This window comes from Lissotriton vulgaris, chromosome 7 (assembly GCF_964263255.1).
Source record: "Lissotriton vulgaris chromosome 7, aLisVul1.2, whole genome shotgun sequence".
NCBI classification, from domain to species: domain Eukaryota; kingdom Metazoa; phylum Chordata; class Amphibia; order Caudata; family Salamandridae; genus Lissotriton; species Lissotriton vulgaris.
The window spans coordinates 1,714,938,487-1,714,955,058 of NC_141695.1; the positions used below are offsets into that span (position 1 = coordinate 1,714,938,487).

General features: G+C 43.0%; 1 protein-coding gene across 1 annotated transcript in view; it reads right to left on the bottom strand.

Annotated features, from left to right (window-relative positions):
- SCNN1A (sodium channel epithelial 1 subunit alpha) overlaps positions 1-16,572 on the bottom strand; it is a 125,690-nt gene that overhangs the window by 30,778 nt on the left and 78,340 nt on the right. Inside the window, exon 7 of the mRNA XM_086932878.1 lies at positions 7,952-8,050. Coding sequence (XP_086789004.1) covers positions 7,952-8,050 — 99 coding nt within the window. The remainder of the gene's footprint in view (positions 1-7,951; positions 8,051-16,572) is intronic.

Consider the following 16,572-nt stretch of genomic DNA (forward strand, 5'->3'; position numbering starts at 1 on the left):
ACCAGTTCCAAGCAAATGGCGTTCACGCCCGTCTGCGCTCCACTTCTCTCTACCACCTTCAGCAGGTCAGGCACTCTCGGGGGGGGGGGCCTCCAAGGCAGCCGCAACAGGCCTCTGAACCGGGGGTCGCATGCGCCAGTACACGATGGGGGGCTGGAAACCGCAGAGGGACAATGCCATACCAATTAAGGGGGGGGTCGGCACGGGAGCACCCCCCGCCGCCAATCGCGGCACGACACGCTACCTTCAGGTCCAGAGGAGGGCTCCGCGTCCGAGCCCCCCGCTCATCGCAGCAGTCAGGGTCTCTCGGGCACCAGCAGCAACCCGCCCGGGGAGTTCGCCATCTCTTCTTGCCTCGGATCCAGGCACCGAGGCTATCAGGCAATCCACACTCCGACGGCCGCGCCGCGACTCCCCCGTGGGCGGGGCGCGCCAGCCGCACGTCGTGGCACGTCCACCAGAGCCCGCCGCACTGTGTACCGCGGCTTGCGGCCCAGTAAGCCACAGAGTCTCTCACAGCAGAGTCGGAGCACCAGCGGACCGCAAACTCTCCGCCGCCGGTGCCGCTTCTGTCTCGGGACGCAGGGAGACCGGTCCGGTCAGGTAGAATTTCGGTTGTTGCAGGATATGGTCGGATTATAAAAGCTTCAGTACGGAGCTCTAGGCAAACGCGGCCATTACTGTTGCTGGCAAGCTCTGCCCCCTCATGGCATATGTTCACTACTTTACTACGCAAATACATCTTGGGAGAATGTTGTACATGTTATTATCTTACGTTATTGTGCTGGGGGATATGTAGTATAGTATGTTTTCCAGCTCCATGAGTTGACATCATCGGGTGTCATCATGGAATGTTCATTGCCTATTTACATGACGTCACTGCGGCTGTCTGACAGTTGACAGCTGACTTTCACGGTGATCACTGTTCTTTCTGCTCCCAGCGGGCCCTTGTTATCCTATAATAAAGTAACGTTTCAACAACTTATGTGGCTGTCTTATGTCCACACTACAATTGGCGACGAGGGTTGCGGACCAGCAAGGGCCTGCGGGTGAAATATCAGATAATGATGCGGGTTTGATTCAAGAAGCCCGCGGTCAAACTAATGAGCGAGGAAAGAAAAACAAGAAACTGAAAACTATACGGAGTAAGTACACCGTGTTGTGATTGTTGACCGCCGCTTGTGAGGGGAGCTCCGCTGCATGTATTCGAAGAAGCGCTGCATGTACGCTTAAGGAGTCGGCTGCATATAAACTAATAGGCGCTGAAATAAAGCATCAGGAGTCGGCTTTGACGGGCGCGCTAGCAGTAAGCCTGAGTGCGTAATAATCTGAAACAACTAGCATGGAATGACAAATGTAAGCTGAAGTAAGGAACCGGTTGTGTGTTACCACAAAATTTGGCGCGTTTTTCTGGCAGTGTCAGGCAGAGACAGCTGAAGGCGCAGTGTATAACCTCAGCTGTGTCGCGTGAGGCATGCTGGGATAAAGTGAACAAGAAATTCATTGGACCGTGGCAACACACGTCATCAAGCGTGAGCTGCGTGCGGCCATTTTGGATATAGTCTTTGCCTCTGTGTAAACAAATAACGAGGCGGTAAGCAAACACGATCAAGCGCCGACAGCGCTGGTGAAAATCCTTGACCCTGAATATGTGAGAAAGATTAAAATCCAAGTAGGTCCACGACATTGTTGAATGGTTAAAGAATATTTGGAAAAGTAAACCCAAAATAAGAAGGAGGAGAAATTTCTTTAACAGTGGCTGGATAAGAAAAACTATGAAAGTGTAATCTGCTGACAGGAATGTTAGGGAATATACTTTACTAATAAAAGAAAAATAAAAGAGAGTAGTAAGATATAAAACGAAGGAGCAAAATAAAAAGATAAAGACTGATTTGTGGGAAGAAACAGGGATATCTGTGGAAAACATGGCCGAAAGCAATAATATATGTGCAACTCCTCGTTTTCTGGATGAGCCTGGAAAACCCACGATGAAGTGGAAGAAATGGAGAAGAGCATTTGAAAATTACATCATATCTATAGATGGAAAAGCATTTGATGCAGAAAGGAAGTGTTCATTGTTATTTGGGTTATTCGGAAAAGCAGGGCAGGACGTTTTTGACAGTCTGCCCGAATATGAGAGTCCACCAGGAACATTTATACCTTTAAACGAGTATCAGGAAGCCTTAAAGAGGCTAGAAAAGCAATTTGATGAAGAAAATAACATTATGGTTGCGAGGCACAAGTTTGCTCTAAGGAAACAAGAAGGGGAAACAGTTGATGAATATATTGCATGTTTGAGAATTCTTGCTGTAGAATGCGAATATGAAGAAATGACCGATGTGTACATAAGAGATCAAATTGTTTTCTATTGTTATTCGAAAAAGGTGCAAGAGAGATTATTGGCATGCAAAAGGCCAACCTTGCAGGAAGTTATACATATTGCAAGGGGAATTGAGAGATCGCTAGTATCTACTAAAGAACTGTCGCTTGCAGGAAATAACACCAATGTATTTTATTTACAGGACAAAAAGAAGGGTGAAGGTAAAACATATGAGAAAAATTGGGGTGAAAGGAAGGTAGGAGGTAAGCAATTAAGCTGTTTCAGGTGTGGGTCTACAGAGCACTTAGCTGATTACAAGAATTGCCCTGCAGTTGGTAAAAAATGTATCAAATATAAAAAGTACGGTCATTATTCTACCTTATGCAAAACTAAAGAATGAATAGTAGTATGAACCTAAACACTGTAGGAAATTTTGATGAGGAAATGTGTGCAAACATTGTTCTGTATGTTGAGATGGTGGATGGTAGAATAAAGGGTCCCATTGGGGATGTAAAGATTGGGGAGGTCGAGCTAAAGTTCACCGCCGATTCTGGGTCTCCCATAACAACCATCTCAGATGTTCTTTTTGATGAAAAATGGCAGAATGTTGAGCTAATAGAATCAGATGTTAACCCCAAAGCCTTCGGAGAAAAGGGATATAAATATGTTAGGATATTTCAATGACTCAGTCAGTTTCAGGGGAAGAACAATCGAAACTAAAATCTATGTGGCAGAAAAAGGGAAGATATTAGTGGGATGGAGAGATCTAGCCCAGTTAGGAGTCATTTTGGTACCTGGAGCCAAAGACCCAATTATCTTGAGTGAGGAATGGGTGAACAGTGTGTGCATAGAGGAGAATAAAGTTGATTTAACAGCAACACTTGACAAACATAGATGTGTTTAAAGATGTAATTGGTTGCGTCAAAGGTTTTAACCATGACATTAAATTGAAAGAAGGTGCCATACCATGTAAGCATAAAGTAAGAACCATTCCATTGTCAATAAAGAAAGAATTGAAGGAGGTACTAGAGAATTTAATGAAAGAAGGAGTAATTGAGGAAGCGGATGAGTCCGAATGGATTTCTGCTATTGTTGTTTCGAAGAAGAAAAAGACTGGGGACATCAGGTTGTGTGTGGACCTGAGGTCACTAAACAAAAATATAATTGTAAATTGCCATCCTCTACCAAAAATTCAAGACATACTTCAGTCTGTATCAGGTTCAAAGTTCTCATTAATTGAGTTGAGGGCTGCATACCATCAGGTTTGTCTATCTGAAAGGTCTAAAAAACTAACTACGTTCATTACACCATTTGGGGCGTATAGGTACGTGCGGCTACCATTCGGGTTAGCGTCCTCTTCTGGTGTTTTCCAGAAACTAATGGACATTCTGTTTGGGGGAATGAAAGGGGTAGAAGCCTTTCAAGATGACATTCTTTTGCATTCAGAAACGGAGCAAGACCACTTGAAGCTAATTGAAAAGGTGTTGGATGTACTCAAAAAGAAAGGCATGACTGTCTCAAAGGACAAATGCAAATTTATGACAAATAAAATTGAGTATCTGGGACACATCTTAACAGCAGAAGGTATCATGCCAAAAGATGATCTTGTACAAGCCATAAGGGAGGCCCCGGAACCCAAAGATAAGGAAACCCTTAAGTCATTTCTTGGCCTCAGTGAATATTATGCAAAGTTCATACAGAGATATGCAGAAAAGGTGGAACCACTCAGAAGACTGTTAAAAAAATGTGGTGTTTAAATGGAAGAACGAGCAGGAACAAGCTTTTAAAACTGTCAAAGAGGAAATAGCTAATGCTTCTGCTCTGAAACCATATGACCCAGAATTAGAAAACATAGTAACTGTGGATGCCAGTGCTGAAGGTATTGGCGCTGTGTTCAGTCAGAAACAGGGAAATAAAGAAAACACAATTGCCTTCATTTCCAGAAGGCTGAATGAGACAGGTCAACTACAGTACCATTGAACGGGAAACCTTAGCATGTGTATGGGCTGTGCACAAGCTTAAAGACTATTTATGGGGAAAAAGATTCACTTTGGTCACTGACCATAAACCGTTGATATACATGATGAACGGAGAAGGTAGAGGCAACGGCAATGCAAGCTCTAGACTGATAAGGTTGATGTCAAGACTTCAAGAATTTAACTTTAAGATAGTGCACATAAAAGGGGGCAAGAACAGTAGAGCAGATTGTTATCACGTTTGCCCATACAAAATCAAAAAGAGGAAGTGCAGGATGACACGGAATGTGTGGTGGCACTCATCGATGCCACGATGATGTGTGAAGGGTCGATAACAGATAAGGAATGGCAGGAGAGCATGGCGAAGGATGCAGTTCTAGCAAAAGTAAACACATGTGCGATCTAAATGGCCACCCATAAGGAACCTGCCAAATGAACTGAGAAGTTACCAACAGGTAGGTGATGAACTAACGTTGGAAAATGGTTTCTTAAAAAGGGGTGAAGTCTTTGTGCCGCCATATGGACTCAGACAAAAAATTATAAAGCTAGCCCACAGAGGACATCCTGGTATCACTGCCACAAGGAACATTCTAAGGATGCATTATTGGTGGCCAGGTGTGGACAGTGAGATAAGAAACTACGTAGATGAGTGCAAGCAATGTTTAAAATCAGATAAGCATTGGAGGGTTGAAAAGAATGAATTGCAAATTGTAGAAATCCCAGATGGACCTTGGGCCAAAATTGCGATTGACTTTGCAGGACCATTCAATTTATTGCCAAATGAATGCAAATACTTGATAGTATTGACAGACTACTACTCAAAATGGGTATGTTATAAATTTGTGAATGCTGTAACGACAGAAGTAGTCATAAATTTTTGAGGAAAGTCTTTGACAAAGAGGGTCAACCTAAGGTCCTTGTGTCAGACAATGGTTCGCAATTGGTTTCCCAAATGATGAACGAGTTTTTAGAAAACTCCGGTATTGCACAAGAAAAAACACCACTGTACAGTCCTAAGAGCAACGGCCAAGTTGAAAGAACGAACAGGTTCTTTAAAGAAGGGATACAAATGGCCATTGCAAACGAAATGGATGTGAAAGAGTTCATAAGGGTGAAGATAAATGCGTACAACAATACGCCAAATGAAACCACTAGACATACACATTCTACCTCTCATCAAGAAAAATGGAGTAACAACACTATAACACCTAAAATAGGTGGATGGAGAGGAAAAGATACCAATTCAAAAGAAATATGTGAGAGAGAACTCAAGGTAAAAGAGAACATTGAGAAAAAACAGATGAAAGCCAAGGCATACTCTGATATGGTAAACAGGGTGAAAGACAAATGTGTGGCACCAGATGATTGGGTATTGGTGAAGAAACCTGGCTTAGTGTGTAAAGGAGAATCTAAGTTCAGCAAACCCATGAGGATTTGTAAGGCTTCTAGTGGTGCTGTGTATATAGAAGGTGAAGGATGGCGTAGTAAAGACGATGTGGTAAGACTGAAACAAGGACAAGAGAAGATAATTATGAAAAATAATGAAAAGGAAGAAGGGAGCTTTAACGATAGTGTGCTTGAATGGGAAGACATATCTGAAAGTCAAAACCAATCACATGCTGATGCCAGCCCCAGTTTTTCTTCGCAGTTAGGAGAAAGGTCTAGAAGTTCCAATATTGAAAATGATGACACCGTTCTAGCCCAGGAAGACTCTGTGGTGTGCCCAACTAAAGAAGGAACTAGTTCCTCTGCCGCATGCATGGGGGACACCGCACTGACACCTTTAGTGGGTTTAACATCCAGAGGGGGTAGAGTTGTCAACTTGCCAAAAAGATTCAAGGACTATGTGATGGAATAGAGTGTACTGTTTTTGTTTTTCCATTGGGAAAAAAGGGAGATGTTGTACATGTTATTATCTTACGTTATTGTGCTGGGGGATATGTAGTATAGTATGTTTTCCAGCTCCATGAGTTGACATCATCGGGTGTCATCATGGAACATTCATTGCCTATTTACATGACGTCACCGCGGCTGTCTGACAGTTGACAGCTGACTTTCACGGTGATCACGGTTGTTCTTTCTGCTCCCAGCGGGCCCTCGTTATCCTATAATAAAGTAACGTTTCAACAACTTATGTGGCTGTCTTATGTCCACACTACAGAGAGGAGTTGGCCTGACGGCTAGGGCGGTCGTCCTCGAATCTGGGGAACTGGGTTTGAGTCTCGGAAATGACGCTGAACATCCTGTGATTTTTGGGCAAATCACTTAATCTCCCCGTGCCTGACAAAAAAAATGAATGTGTCCTCATGTAATGCAACTGGTGCTATGTAAAGTGCTCCGATACCCGATTTGGGTCAAGTTCGCGCTATCTAAAACTCTGTAAAATAAAATAAATACATAAATCTACATCTCAGAGTGTTAATTTTTGTCTAATCGGTCAGTGCATTTCCACAGAACGCATGGAGCCAAAGGTTGTGCTATGTGTATAGCAGAGTTAAGTATGTGTTACATTAAGGTTCATATGTGGTCAAAGAGACCCTCCCTAGGACACACCCCTAAACACTAAATGACCATCCTGTGTAGCTTAACCCTGGAGTGTATACATATATATGGGTATTTGCAGCTTTACAGGCCCATGACCTATACGAGGATCCAAGATTGCTTACGGATGCAGATATGTATGCTCGCGAGTCATGGTGGTGTTGTAGATGATGCACCTGGTCTTCAAGATTATGTAGGTAAGCAATTCGAAGACATGGCCTGGCAGTTCGGGCTGGACTGTTCCCATGAGGCACAGGGTCAAGACTGATTTCTATATATAGCTGCTTCTGAACTGGGGTGGCGAATTGAGCTAAAAACGATGATGGATTCAACCCAGATCTGCGACTGGGGGCGAGTGTCTGAAAAGTTTCAGCACTCCGTCCATCATTTCCTTGTGTTTGCTTTGTTCGCGGTAAGCAATTCGAACCAGTGAACTTCAATCAGGGTAGAGGAGAGGAGACATGGTCAATGTTTTTTCAGGGCCTTTGATGAGGTGTGCTTCTGCACATAGAATCAATCTCTTTCAAATATCTAGTGTGTGGTTGGAGGCCTTAGAGCAGATGTTTGCCTCTGTCCTAGTTTGATTGTGCTAGGGCTTGTAATACAGTGGGGAAATTGGTAGGAACGGTTTCACTTTTTTTTAAGAGGGAGAACTGGTAATCTTCTTTCTAGTTCTTCATAGGAACACAATCCTTAAGTTAAAAGGGAGGGTGAATTCTAGTGAACTGGTCTTGGTAGAAGCCTTCCACGTTGTTGAACATATATTGGACTAGCCTTGTTCCTTGTCAGTGAGGAATTCGCCCTTTACGGGCTTGAGCTTCAAGTAGGAGCTGGACATCCAGTCCAGGCGGAGGTGAAGGCCGTGCTTGAGACAATGATTGTTAAGAGTTGTGAAATTTTCTGGAAAGTTGAGTATCACAGGCAGAATGGTAAAATTTTGGTTGCTAACAGTGAGTAGGAGGATTCTGAGGGGCTCCAGTTAGAGGTTGAAGATCATGAGTGACAGGTTGAATTTACTTTCAAAGAATCCAATCCCTTCAACTGTTTCATAATTACAGCCTGCTCAGATCTCTTCAGATCTGCCCTTGTACTAGTCAATATCAATCTACTTTACCTGCTGGGTATATTTGGAGTTGAAAAGGTTTGGCACGTCAATGTCGCTGCCGTCCTCTGTGCAGTCACTGTATAACCCTCCAAGGCGATCCACGATCTCCTGTGTAGTAAACAAAGATTCAGTCAGTGGCGGCGGATCTCACTCACATACAGTATTAGTCCCATACAGGTTATGCCAATTCCTTGTCGTAATAAGTGATGATTACGATGCGTTAAACCTAATTCTAAGAGTGACTGATGGACAGGGAGTTCTGTTCTTGCTATGTGAGCCCACCGGTTCATCTTTACCCTGTTGAAGATTTTGGTAGGCTATGCTATTGTTAACTTTTGATTCTCCATCTTCGTTCAGGACTTCACATTTTTTGATTTTTTTTGTTCTCTTTTTTCCATTAGATCTTTTATTATTTATTAGATTGAAATAGGACTTTGGATACCCCTATTTCTTCGTGATGCTGCCACAGGGAATATTGCAGCTTCCCTTGAATAAGATTCTTGAATTATTGTTGCCTCATTGTAGAGAATAAGAATCTCGCTTTACAGTAGGTTGGCCCTTATCAATATACCCTTTGTATCTTGGGTTATCACCATATTCTGTTGGGTTTAATTTATACTATTTTTTTCTCATCTACTTTTATGTTTTCACCTTTTCACATTTATGGTGTCTATTACTGTATGGTGACAGTATCTTGACTATTTTTCTTTTTTTCACACATCATAATGCATGATGAGATCTTTTCTTGGGTCCTGGAACCCGCCATTTTTAGCCAGTGTATTAAATTATACCTTTTTGCTTGCAGAACAGTTGTTGTGAAGATCGTGCACATCTCATTTATATACGTTTTGAATGGATGGTTTTTGGCCACACAATACCCGCACGGACAGCGCCCTGATGAAGGTTGACTACATCTATTGCAAACTTCCGAAACGCGCGTCGGCGCACTTCCGTATATATCGTTGTACACCTGTTGCATCAAATATTGGCCTCATTATATTATAATAAGTTATGAGAAAAGATGTTTATTTCTTTTTTTTTTACTTTCATGTTTCACAATGTTTTGTTTATGTGATTATTGTGATGTATAGTCTTTCCGATGTATTTTTTTTATCACTGTATTGTTGTAAGTTGTATGTCGAGTGTTTGTTCTGCACTTAAATTGAATTATTGTATTATTTGTTCTTTTTCTTTGTGCAGTGCTCACCTATTTAGAATCTTAAGCACGTACAGTTATTTTCACAACTACATGTACTATAAATTCTGATTTTGTATGTATAAAAAATGGAATATAAAAATCTTTTGTATTGAAAATGAATAAAATATAAATAATTTACTGGTCTGACTTACGACTTATGTACTCTATAAAACACATGGTCTTGTTAATTTAGATTTGGAGAAGTTTTTGTTTTGTTTCTTAATGTGAATATTCCCTGCCTTCTTCCCCAACCATATAGTTAGTCAGGGACCCTCTCTGTTATTGTGGAGTTGAAATGGGGATCCTCACACACCCAAACGTGCACTCTTAGGTCGGGTTCTGAACAATAGATTTACAACATTCAATACAAGTGGGAAACAGTTGCAAGTACATACATTTTGAAACCTTTTTAAATATTTCTACAACATGAAGCTTTTCATGAATGCTTCCTGTACAAGAACAAATATTGTTACGTTCATGTGTAACTCTGCTTAGACAGCAAAATTTAACCTTGCACACATACAATTTCTACTGAAAAAATATTTTACATTTGGGGAAGGTTGAGGCTTGCCTGTGGAAACATATTCGAACATTATTCAAATGAGGCATCAAAAAACATATTTATATATGCGATGCAGAACAGTGGCAGCAAACGTCACAAACAAAATGAAGTGTGAGGTCTCCACCGCAAAGTTTGTTAGAGTCAGAGTTTTTAATAGTACAATGCATTTTATTTTCAAAAACCAAATTTAAAAATCCACATTGGATTCCACATGGAAATGTCCATCCTACTTGGAGGACGTGTGAACAACTCGGCCCATAGCAAGCTTTGTTCCTAGCCTGTGAGAGTAAAGGCTCTCCCCTCAGGAGGTCAGAAACTTGTCTGGCCGGCTGGTCGAGACCAGCCAGTCAACACTAGTAGTTGGTAGGTTTTCAGGGGGCAGGTCTAAAGTGTTTGCTGGGTGCATCTATTAATAAATCCAAACACCCAAACACCTTGGGGTATAGAGAACCCGTCATTACAAGTGTCCAGCTCATGTGCTAGTCATGGCGTCCTGTTGCACCCGTAATATCCAAGTGTGAAGTTAAATATTACAGGGACACATCCACTCAGGCAAATATGCCCACACATGGCTATAGTGCACCCTTCCTTCGGGCTGTAAGGCATGCAGTAGGGGAGACTTATCTTTACCACATACAGTGTTTTGCTAGCATGGCACACACAGGTGTGTATCATGTCGACTCTTCGGTTTTCTCTGCACCAAGACACACAAGCTGCAATGGCAGTTTGCATGAGCTTGGTGAGGGTGGCACAGTTCCCGCTGCAGCTCTTACGGACCCTCTTTAGTTCCAGTCCCTGGGCACCAAATGTATCACTTATTAGGGACTTATAAGTATCCTAAAGGGGTGTCAATAGTGGAACAATTGTACAGTTTAGTGAAAGAATACTGGTATTGGAGACCAGGTAGCAGGAACCCAGCATACTTTCAAAGTTGCACCAGATACTAGGCAAAAATTGGAGGGTAACCATGTCAAAAGGGGCACTTTCCTACACTGTATGTGCAATTCAGTAGGCATTTCAATAGGAAATGTGCCGTCTCTTAAGTGACAGTACTCAACCACACAATACTTAAGTCACATTAAAAAAATTGTCCGCCCCATGCCCATTAAAGCTAGTTGAGTTGCAAAAGTTTGTCTTTCTTAAGATTTGGTCGTGGTTCTAAAATGTTTGGGAAGCACTGCTTTAGAACCTTCCTAACCCAATATCTTATCCAAACAGTACAATACATCCCAACTGTTAAGTGTTATTATTACAGTTAATATTAGGGCACCTGGTCTAAGTATATCTATGAGAAATGTTTGCAAAATTCCTGTGAGAATCTACAGTGCAACCACAGCCAAAACGAAGGTTTCTCTACCACATTATGAGACCATAATACAATGGAAGTTTCAGAGCTGTACTTCAGGGCATAAAGCACGGTTTTGGTGACAGTGATTTTTTTTTCAATGATGTGTTTATAATTAGTTATTGAAAAGGTTTAATCATTTAGTGATTAGGTTTCCATACACCGTCATCAATCACAGGTGGGGCCAGCATAAAGCACTCTGCTGTTGATTGTAAGCCGATGCCCCTATATGTGGTTACAATGTTCAGATTTCCCCCCCTATATTGTACATGTGTTTACTAATTCTGGGATAGCTAATACACATATATTATGTATTCGTGGGTGGTGTGTTTTGTGTGTGGGTGCGTGTGTGTGTGTGTGTGTGTGCGTGTGCGTGTGCGTATACGCCTGTGTTTTCGTGTGTATACATAGAAGTTGGAAAAAACAAAGGTAATTGTTTTAAGTGTTTTAAATGTAAAGCTGCCTTAAAATTGAATTTAGGATTTGCACTCATAGCCACTTTATCTTTGTGAGCATCAAAGTATTATTCCTCTCGCCAGTGCTTGAATTTCACTACCCTATTTAACGATGCGCAAATGTCTGTTTTGCTATGTGCTCTATCTTTTCTACTGGCACTCAGCATTGCCTTCACCATATGGTTTTATTTAGAAAGTTGAATATCTTTATGCTTTTTACTGTTGGTAAAGGTTTCCATACAATAAAATGAACTACCCTATTTAAAGAAGTTATAAAATTAAGAAATGCTCAATGTATCTGATGCATTGAATTTCAAGCTAGGCACCTTTGAGGGCGACACTTGCCAGGAAGTGAATCAAGCCTTGTAGTGTTATCATTGAAATATTTTCATGTTGGCAAGTGTGCTTAAGAAGTGCACGTTGAGAATTGGACTTAATGACAAATCCTCTTTTGGTGACAGAAAATTTACAAAGTAAACTCCCTGGCTTCATTCACTGTATTGTCCCATTTCAATTGCTCCCTTTTGTGTGCATCTGCTGCTGTAAAAGAGGAACATGGTCTATTTTGTATTTTAGTTGTCACGGTCTTATTGTAGATAATTGTTTTCACCAAGATCTGTTTTATGAGGTTTAGCACATATTCGTTAGAGGTTTTTTGCCTGAATTCATTTCAGGTAATCCCTCAGCCACTTAGACTGTGCATTCCCTCTTGACGTTTGCCCACTCCCTCATCCTCTGGTCCGAAAGGATTGTTTGGTCCGACATGAATGTTGCCACTTACGCATTGAGTACATCCCAATACTTCCGCATTGTGATTGGCATTCTCTTTGGAAATAAGGTGATCTTCAATTGCCTCTTTGTTACATTAGGAGCTTCTTTGAAAAATAAGTTTTTTTTGCTCCCACTGCCTGGGCAATGTCGTTTGTCTTTTTTCATCTTCTCAAAAGAGTTTCCAAAAAGGTGTTGAACGGTATAAGTGCATCGGTAACAGTAAATTGGACATATGGCTTCAACTACATCTGTAGCCACAGAGGTGTGTGTAAATGTTACCAGTGCAGGGTTTCCTGTATTCTGTGCCTGCTGAATTGAATGAAGATTCTAGGCAACTATTCACAATGTTTTTTACTTCTTGTACAATTGGTTTTGTCCTTTTCGTACATTCTTCTAGAAAGTACATCACACTTTCTTACAACTCCTCCTATTGTTGATGTCCATATGAACCAAATAGGGCACTTAAATTTACTACGTACCGGCTGCTCATTCAACATTGTTTCCGACAGCTGTGCCATGATGGATGTAGACTTGTAAATGTTGGATTTTTAGATCTTTTCCTAGCCTTAGCCATAGCATAATACAATACTAAATCATATGGTGGTGACTAGGAGTCTATCTATTCTTGGGGAGAATCAGTTTCAATATTTAGAGAGATAATTTCCTGATCCTTTCACACTGTATAGCTTCTTCCTGTAGTGTGATATCTCTCTGTAGCTTCATCACAGTCTTATTCAGTGTGAGTGTAACTGATCTGGCTTTATATTTTCATCCACATCTTGACATGTGTCTTGTCTAGGTTTCTTATGAACCTGTAAATTAGATGCATTTTACTTAGTGCTGTATTGAATCTATTCTTTTGCAAGAGTGCAGGCATTTTGGATTTGAGACAGAGTCCCTTTTTTTATCAACATCAAAGTTCTTGTAGCCCCTTTCGACTGCCATCAATGCCAATGTATTTTTCTTAGTGGAACAGAAGCATCTTTCTCTTTAATTGTTTTTGATATATCTCGATCATCTTCCAAAGTCAATTCCATTTGCCCATACTTGTCCTTATTTGTGTACTTTTGATTTGGCACAGAAATAATTTTCTTCCTGATACCTCTTGCCTGTCCAGATTTTTGTCATCAAAGGTCCTTCTTTGGCCCCTGGAAACTGAGGGGCCCATTAGGATGTAGGGCGGATTGCCACCGCCCGCATGGCGATCCGCCCTACATCCTAGCCCGCCTGCCACCCATTTCCCCCCCAGCCACATTAGTATGGCGGTGGGACCGCGATGGACGGCAAGACCATCTGCCGCTTTTCCGCCCGGTCAATGAGTTGACCGGGTGGAAAAGGGTTTCATATGGTGGCGGTGTCTGCTAGACACTGCCATCCATATCAGGATGCAGGCAGGAGGATGCCTTTCCGTAGCGGTGTTGCAGCCACGGAAAGGCATGCAGTGTTTGTGTTTGGGGGCCTGTTGCGGGCCCCCAGGATGTTGGGGGGTAGGGAGTGGCACATGGGGGGTACCTATGGTAACCTCCCCCCCCCAGCAGTTCCATGCACAACATGGCAGGCACCACGCGGTGCCTGCCATGTTGTGCATGGAAGTGCACAACATTCCTCCTTCCTGGCATTGTGGCGGGCGGTGCTGAGTGCACCACCCGCCACAATGCCAGGAATGCATGATGTGCCCGCCACTGTGGTGGGCGCATCCTAATTGCCCACATGGGACCCCCGCCCATTCTAATGACGCCCTGAGTCTTTTATCTGCAGGAGCTGTTCTCTCTAGAGGCAATGGCTGCTTTTATTTGATAGACATCAAAGAAACATGCTTTGGAATTATTACAGGTACCTCCACCTAACATAGTCACGTCTTCTATGCCATAGTTCTGGAATTGCTCTCCCTGTGCCCCTTTGGTGCCCTCTGGGTCAGTAAAAAACTCCTCTTCAGAGAAATCAATAGAGAGCTACTTAACTTGTGCTATCCCTGAAGAGGACTTTTGATCTGTGGCATGGTGAGCCCAACGCTATTTTTTAATTTTGATTTGTTTGGTTTAAGTAAAGATCTTGGAGCACAGCAGCAGGCTTACTGAAGGGTAGGCACAATCGACAAATACTTCTATTTAATAATTGCACATTTTCTAAAACTATTTGAACAAAATGGAGTATTCCCCTTAATGTATTAACCCACAATGGAGTTGAGAGGATGCAGGTAAAAGAACAGCTCGTAAAAACATGCATTCTCTGGCCTGGACCTTCTTTTGCTGACGACCACTCAAAACCTGTTTCTCGATACCCATATTCTTCAATTAGATCTCATCTGCTTTTCTTATTAATCGATGCAGACCTTGCTGGTGGTGTATACAACTCTGAGCGTCAACCCAAAGCACATCTTCTCCCTTCAGTCCTCACAGCAGAAATGAGAATTTGAAGATGGCCACTATAAAATGGGTCATTGTAGACTGATGATGAGGATCACAGTGAGTCATACTGGCTTCTCCTATTGCTCATGCCGAAATGAAAACCTTTTTTCATTTAAAGGTTTATTCCCGGATCTTGCCACAAGATGGCAGAATAACGCACACCATGTTAATTTAGGTTCATGCTGCAAAGAGTGAAAGAACTACATGGTAACAGGCAACTCGTTAAACAAGCACTGGCGTTGCCAATAAGTCTCGCAGTAGGAAAGTTGGAGCTATTACAATTGCAAATAACAATGCCTTTTATTTGTATTTTGCATGTTAAAAACATAAAGGGCTTTGTCATTTACAAAACCAATATCTCCAACTTTCCTACTGCGAGACCTATTGTGCACTGCACAGTGTGTGTGAAAGTGGCGCTGCGTGGGTGTGAGTGGCGCTGCGTGGGTGTGAGTGGCGCTGCGTGTGTGTGAGTGGCGCTGCGTGTGTGTGAGTGGCGCTGCGTGTGTGTGAGTGGCGCTGCGTGTGTGTGAGTGGCGCTGCGTGTGTGTGAGTGGCGCTGCGTGTGTGTGAGTGGCGCTGCGTGTGTGTGTGAGTGGCGCTGCGTGTGTGTGAGTGGCGCTGCGTGTGTGTGAGTGGCGCTGCGTGTGTGTGAGTGGCGCTGCGTGTGGTTGAGTGGCGCTGCGTGTGGTTGAGTGGCGCTGCGTGTGGTTGAGTGGCGCTGCGTGGTTGAGTGGCGCTGCGTGGTTGAGTGGCGCTGCGTGGTTGAGTGGCGCTGCGTGGTTGAGTGGCGCTGCGTGGTTGAGTGGCGCTGCGTGGTTGCGTGGCGTTGCATGGTTGCGTGGCGTTGCATGGTTGCGTGGCGTTGCATGGTTGCGTGGCGTTGCATGGTTGCGTGGCGTTGCGTGGTTGCATGGCGTTGTGTGGTTGCATGGCGTTGTGTGGTTGAGTGGCGTTGCATGTGTCAGAGGCTAAATGTAGCACAGGGAGACCTCCAGCGGTAAGACAATCAAAAACAACTTAGAAAACATTTCACAGTATGAAAAGATCAAACTCATGAACGAGCGTGATACACCTCAGCTAAAAATCATGATAAATAACAACACACATTAGAAGTGAAACTGCAAGTACAGAAGGACCAGCTTTGCTTGTTTAAAACTCAGAGGCAAAAGAAGAGGACATATGTACTTATGACATATGCTCTCCCACTTCAGGCAGATGAGTAATGTGTAAAGCGTCTTGTGGAGCAACCATGTCACATGAGCAGATCGTGGAGTCTGAGGACTTATGCCATCCCGCTAAGAGTTGTGGCAACAAATGAAATAAATAAATAAAACACATACACCATGAAGCAGACACAGGGACGTGGACACCGCGCTAAGCCAAGAAGATAAAGAATGGCAGCCGAAGCAAATACAAACAAGCAGCAATTGGCCACGGCCTGCCTGCGAGGCTCAAAGTGTTAGAAGGCAGGTCTTGGGCAGAGGCAGAGTACTGACTTAGGAATGACTGTGAGGCGCATTGGTGTGAAGCACATCAAAGGGCTTCTCCTCCCCTAATTAGGTGAGGAGAAGCCGTTTCGGGAAACTGAAAGTACGGCCGGCCTGCGGCCGGCCATGAATAATTAGGGGAGGAGAAGCCCTTTGATGTGCTGGGCTGGCCCTGAATGCGCGTGCATGTTTAATCACGTGGTTCACGTGAACTGCATGAAAACCGCGGGGCTGAAAGCCCTTTGGTTTGACGATGTTTTCGCCACTTGAATTCTCGCTCCGCTCGATGCGCTTGCGCACATCGATAGGTCGCGAGACCTAAAAACTACTGTGGATGTGATTTCTGTACAGTGTTAGCTTAGTGTGAGTTTGCTCAATTGGCTAACATTTTTTGTTCCAATTTC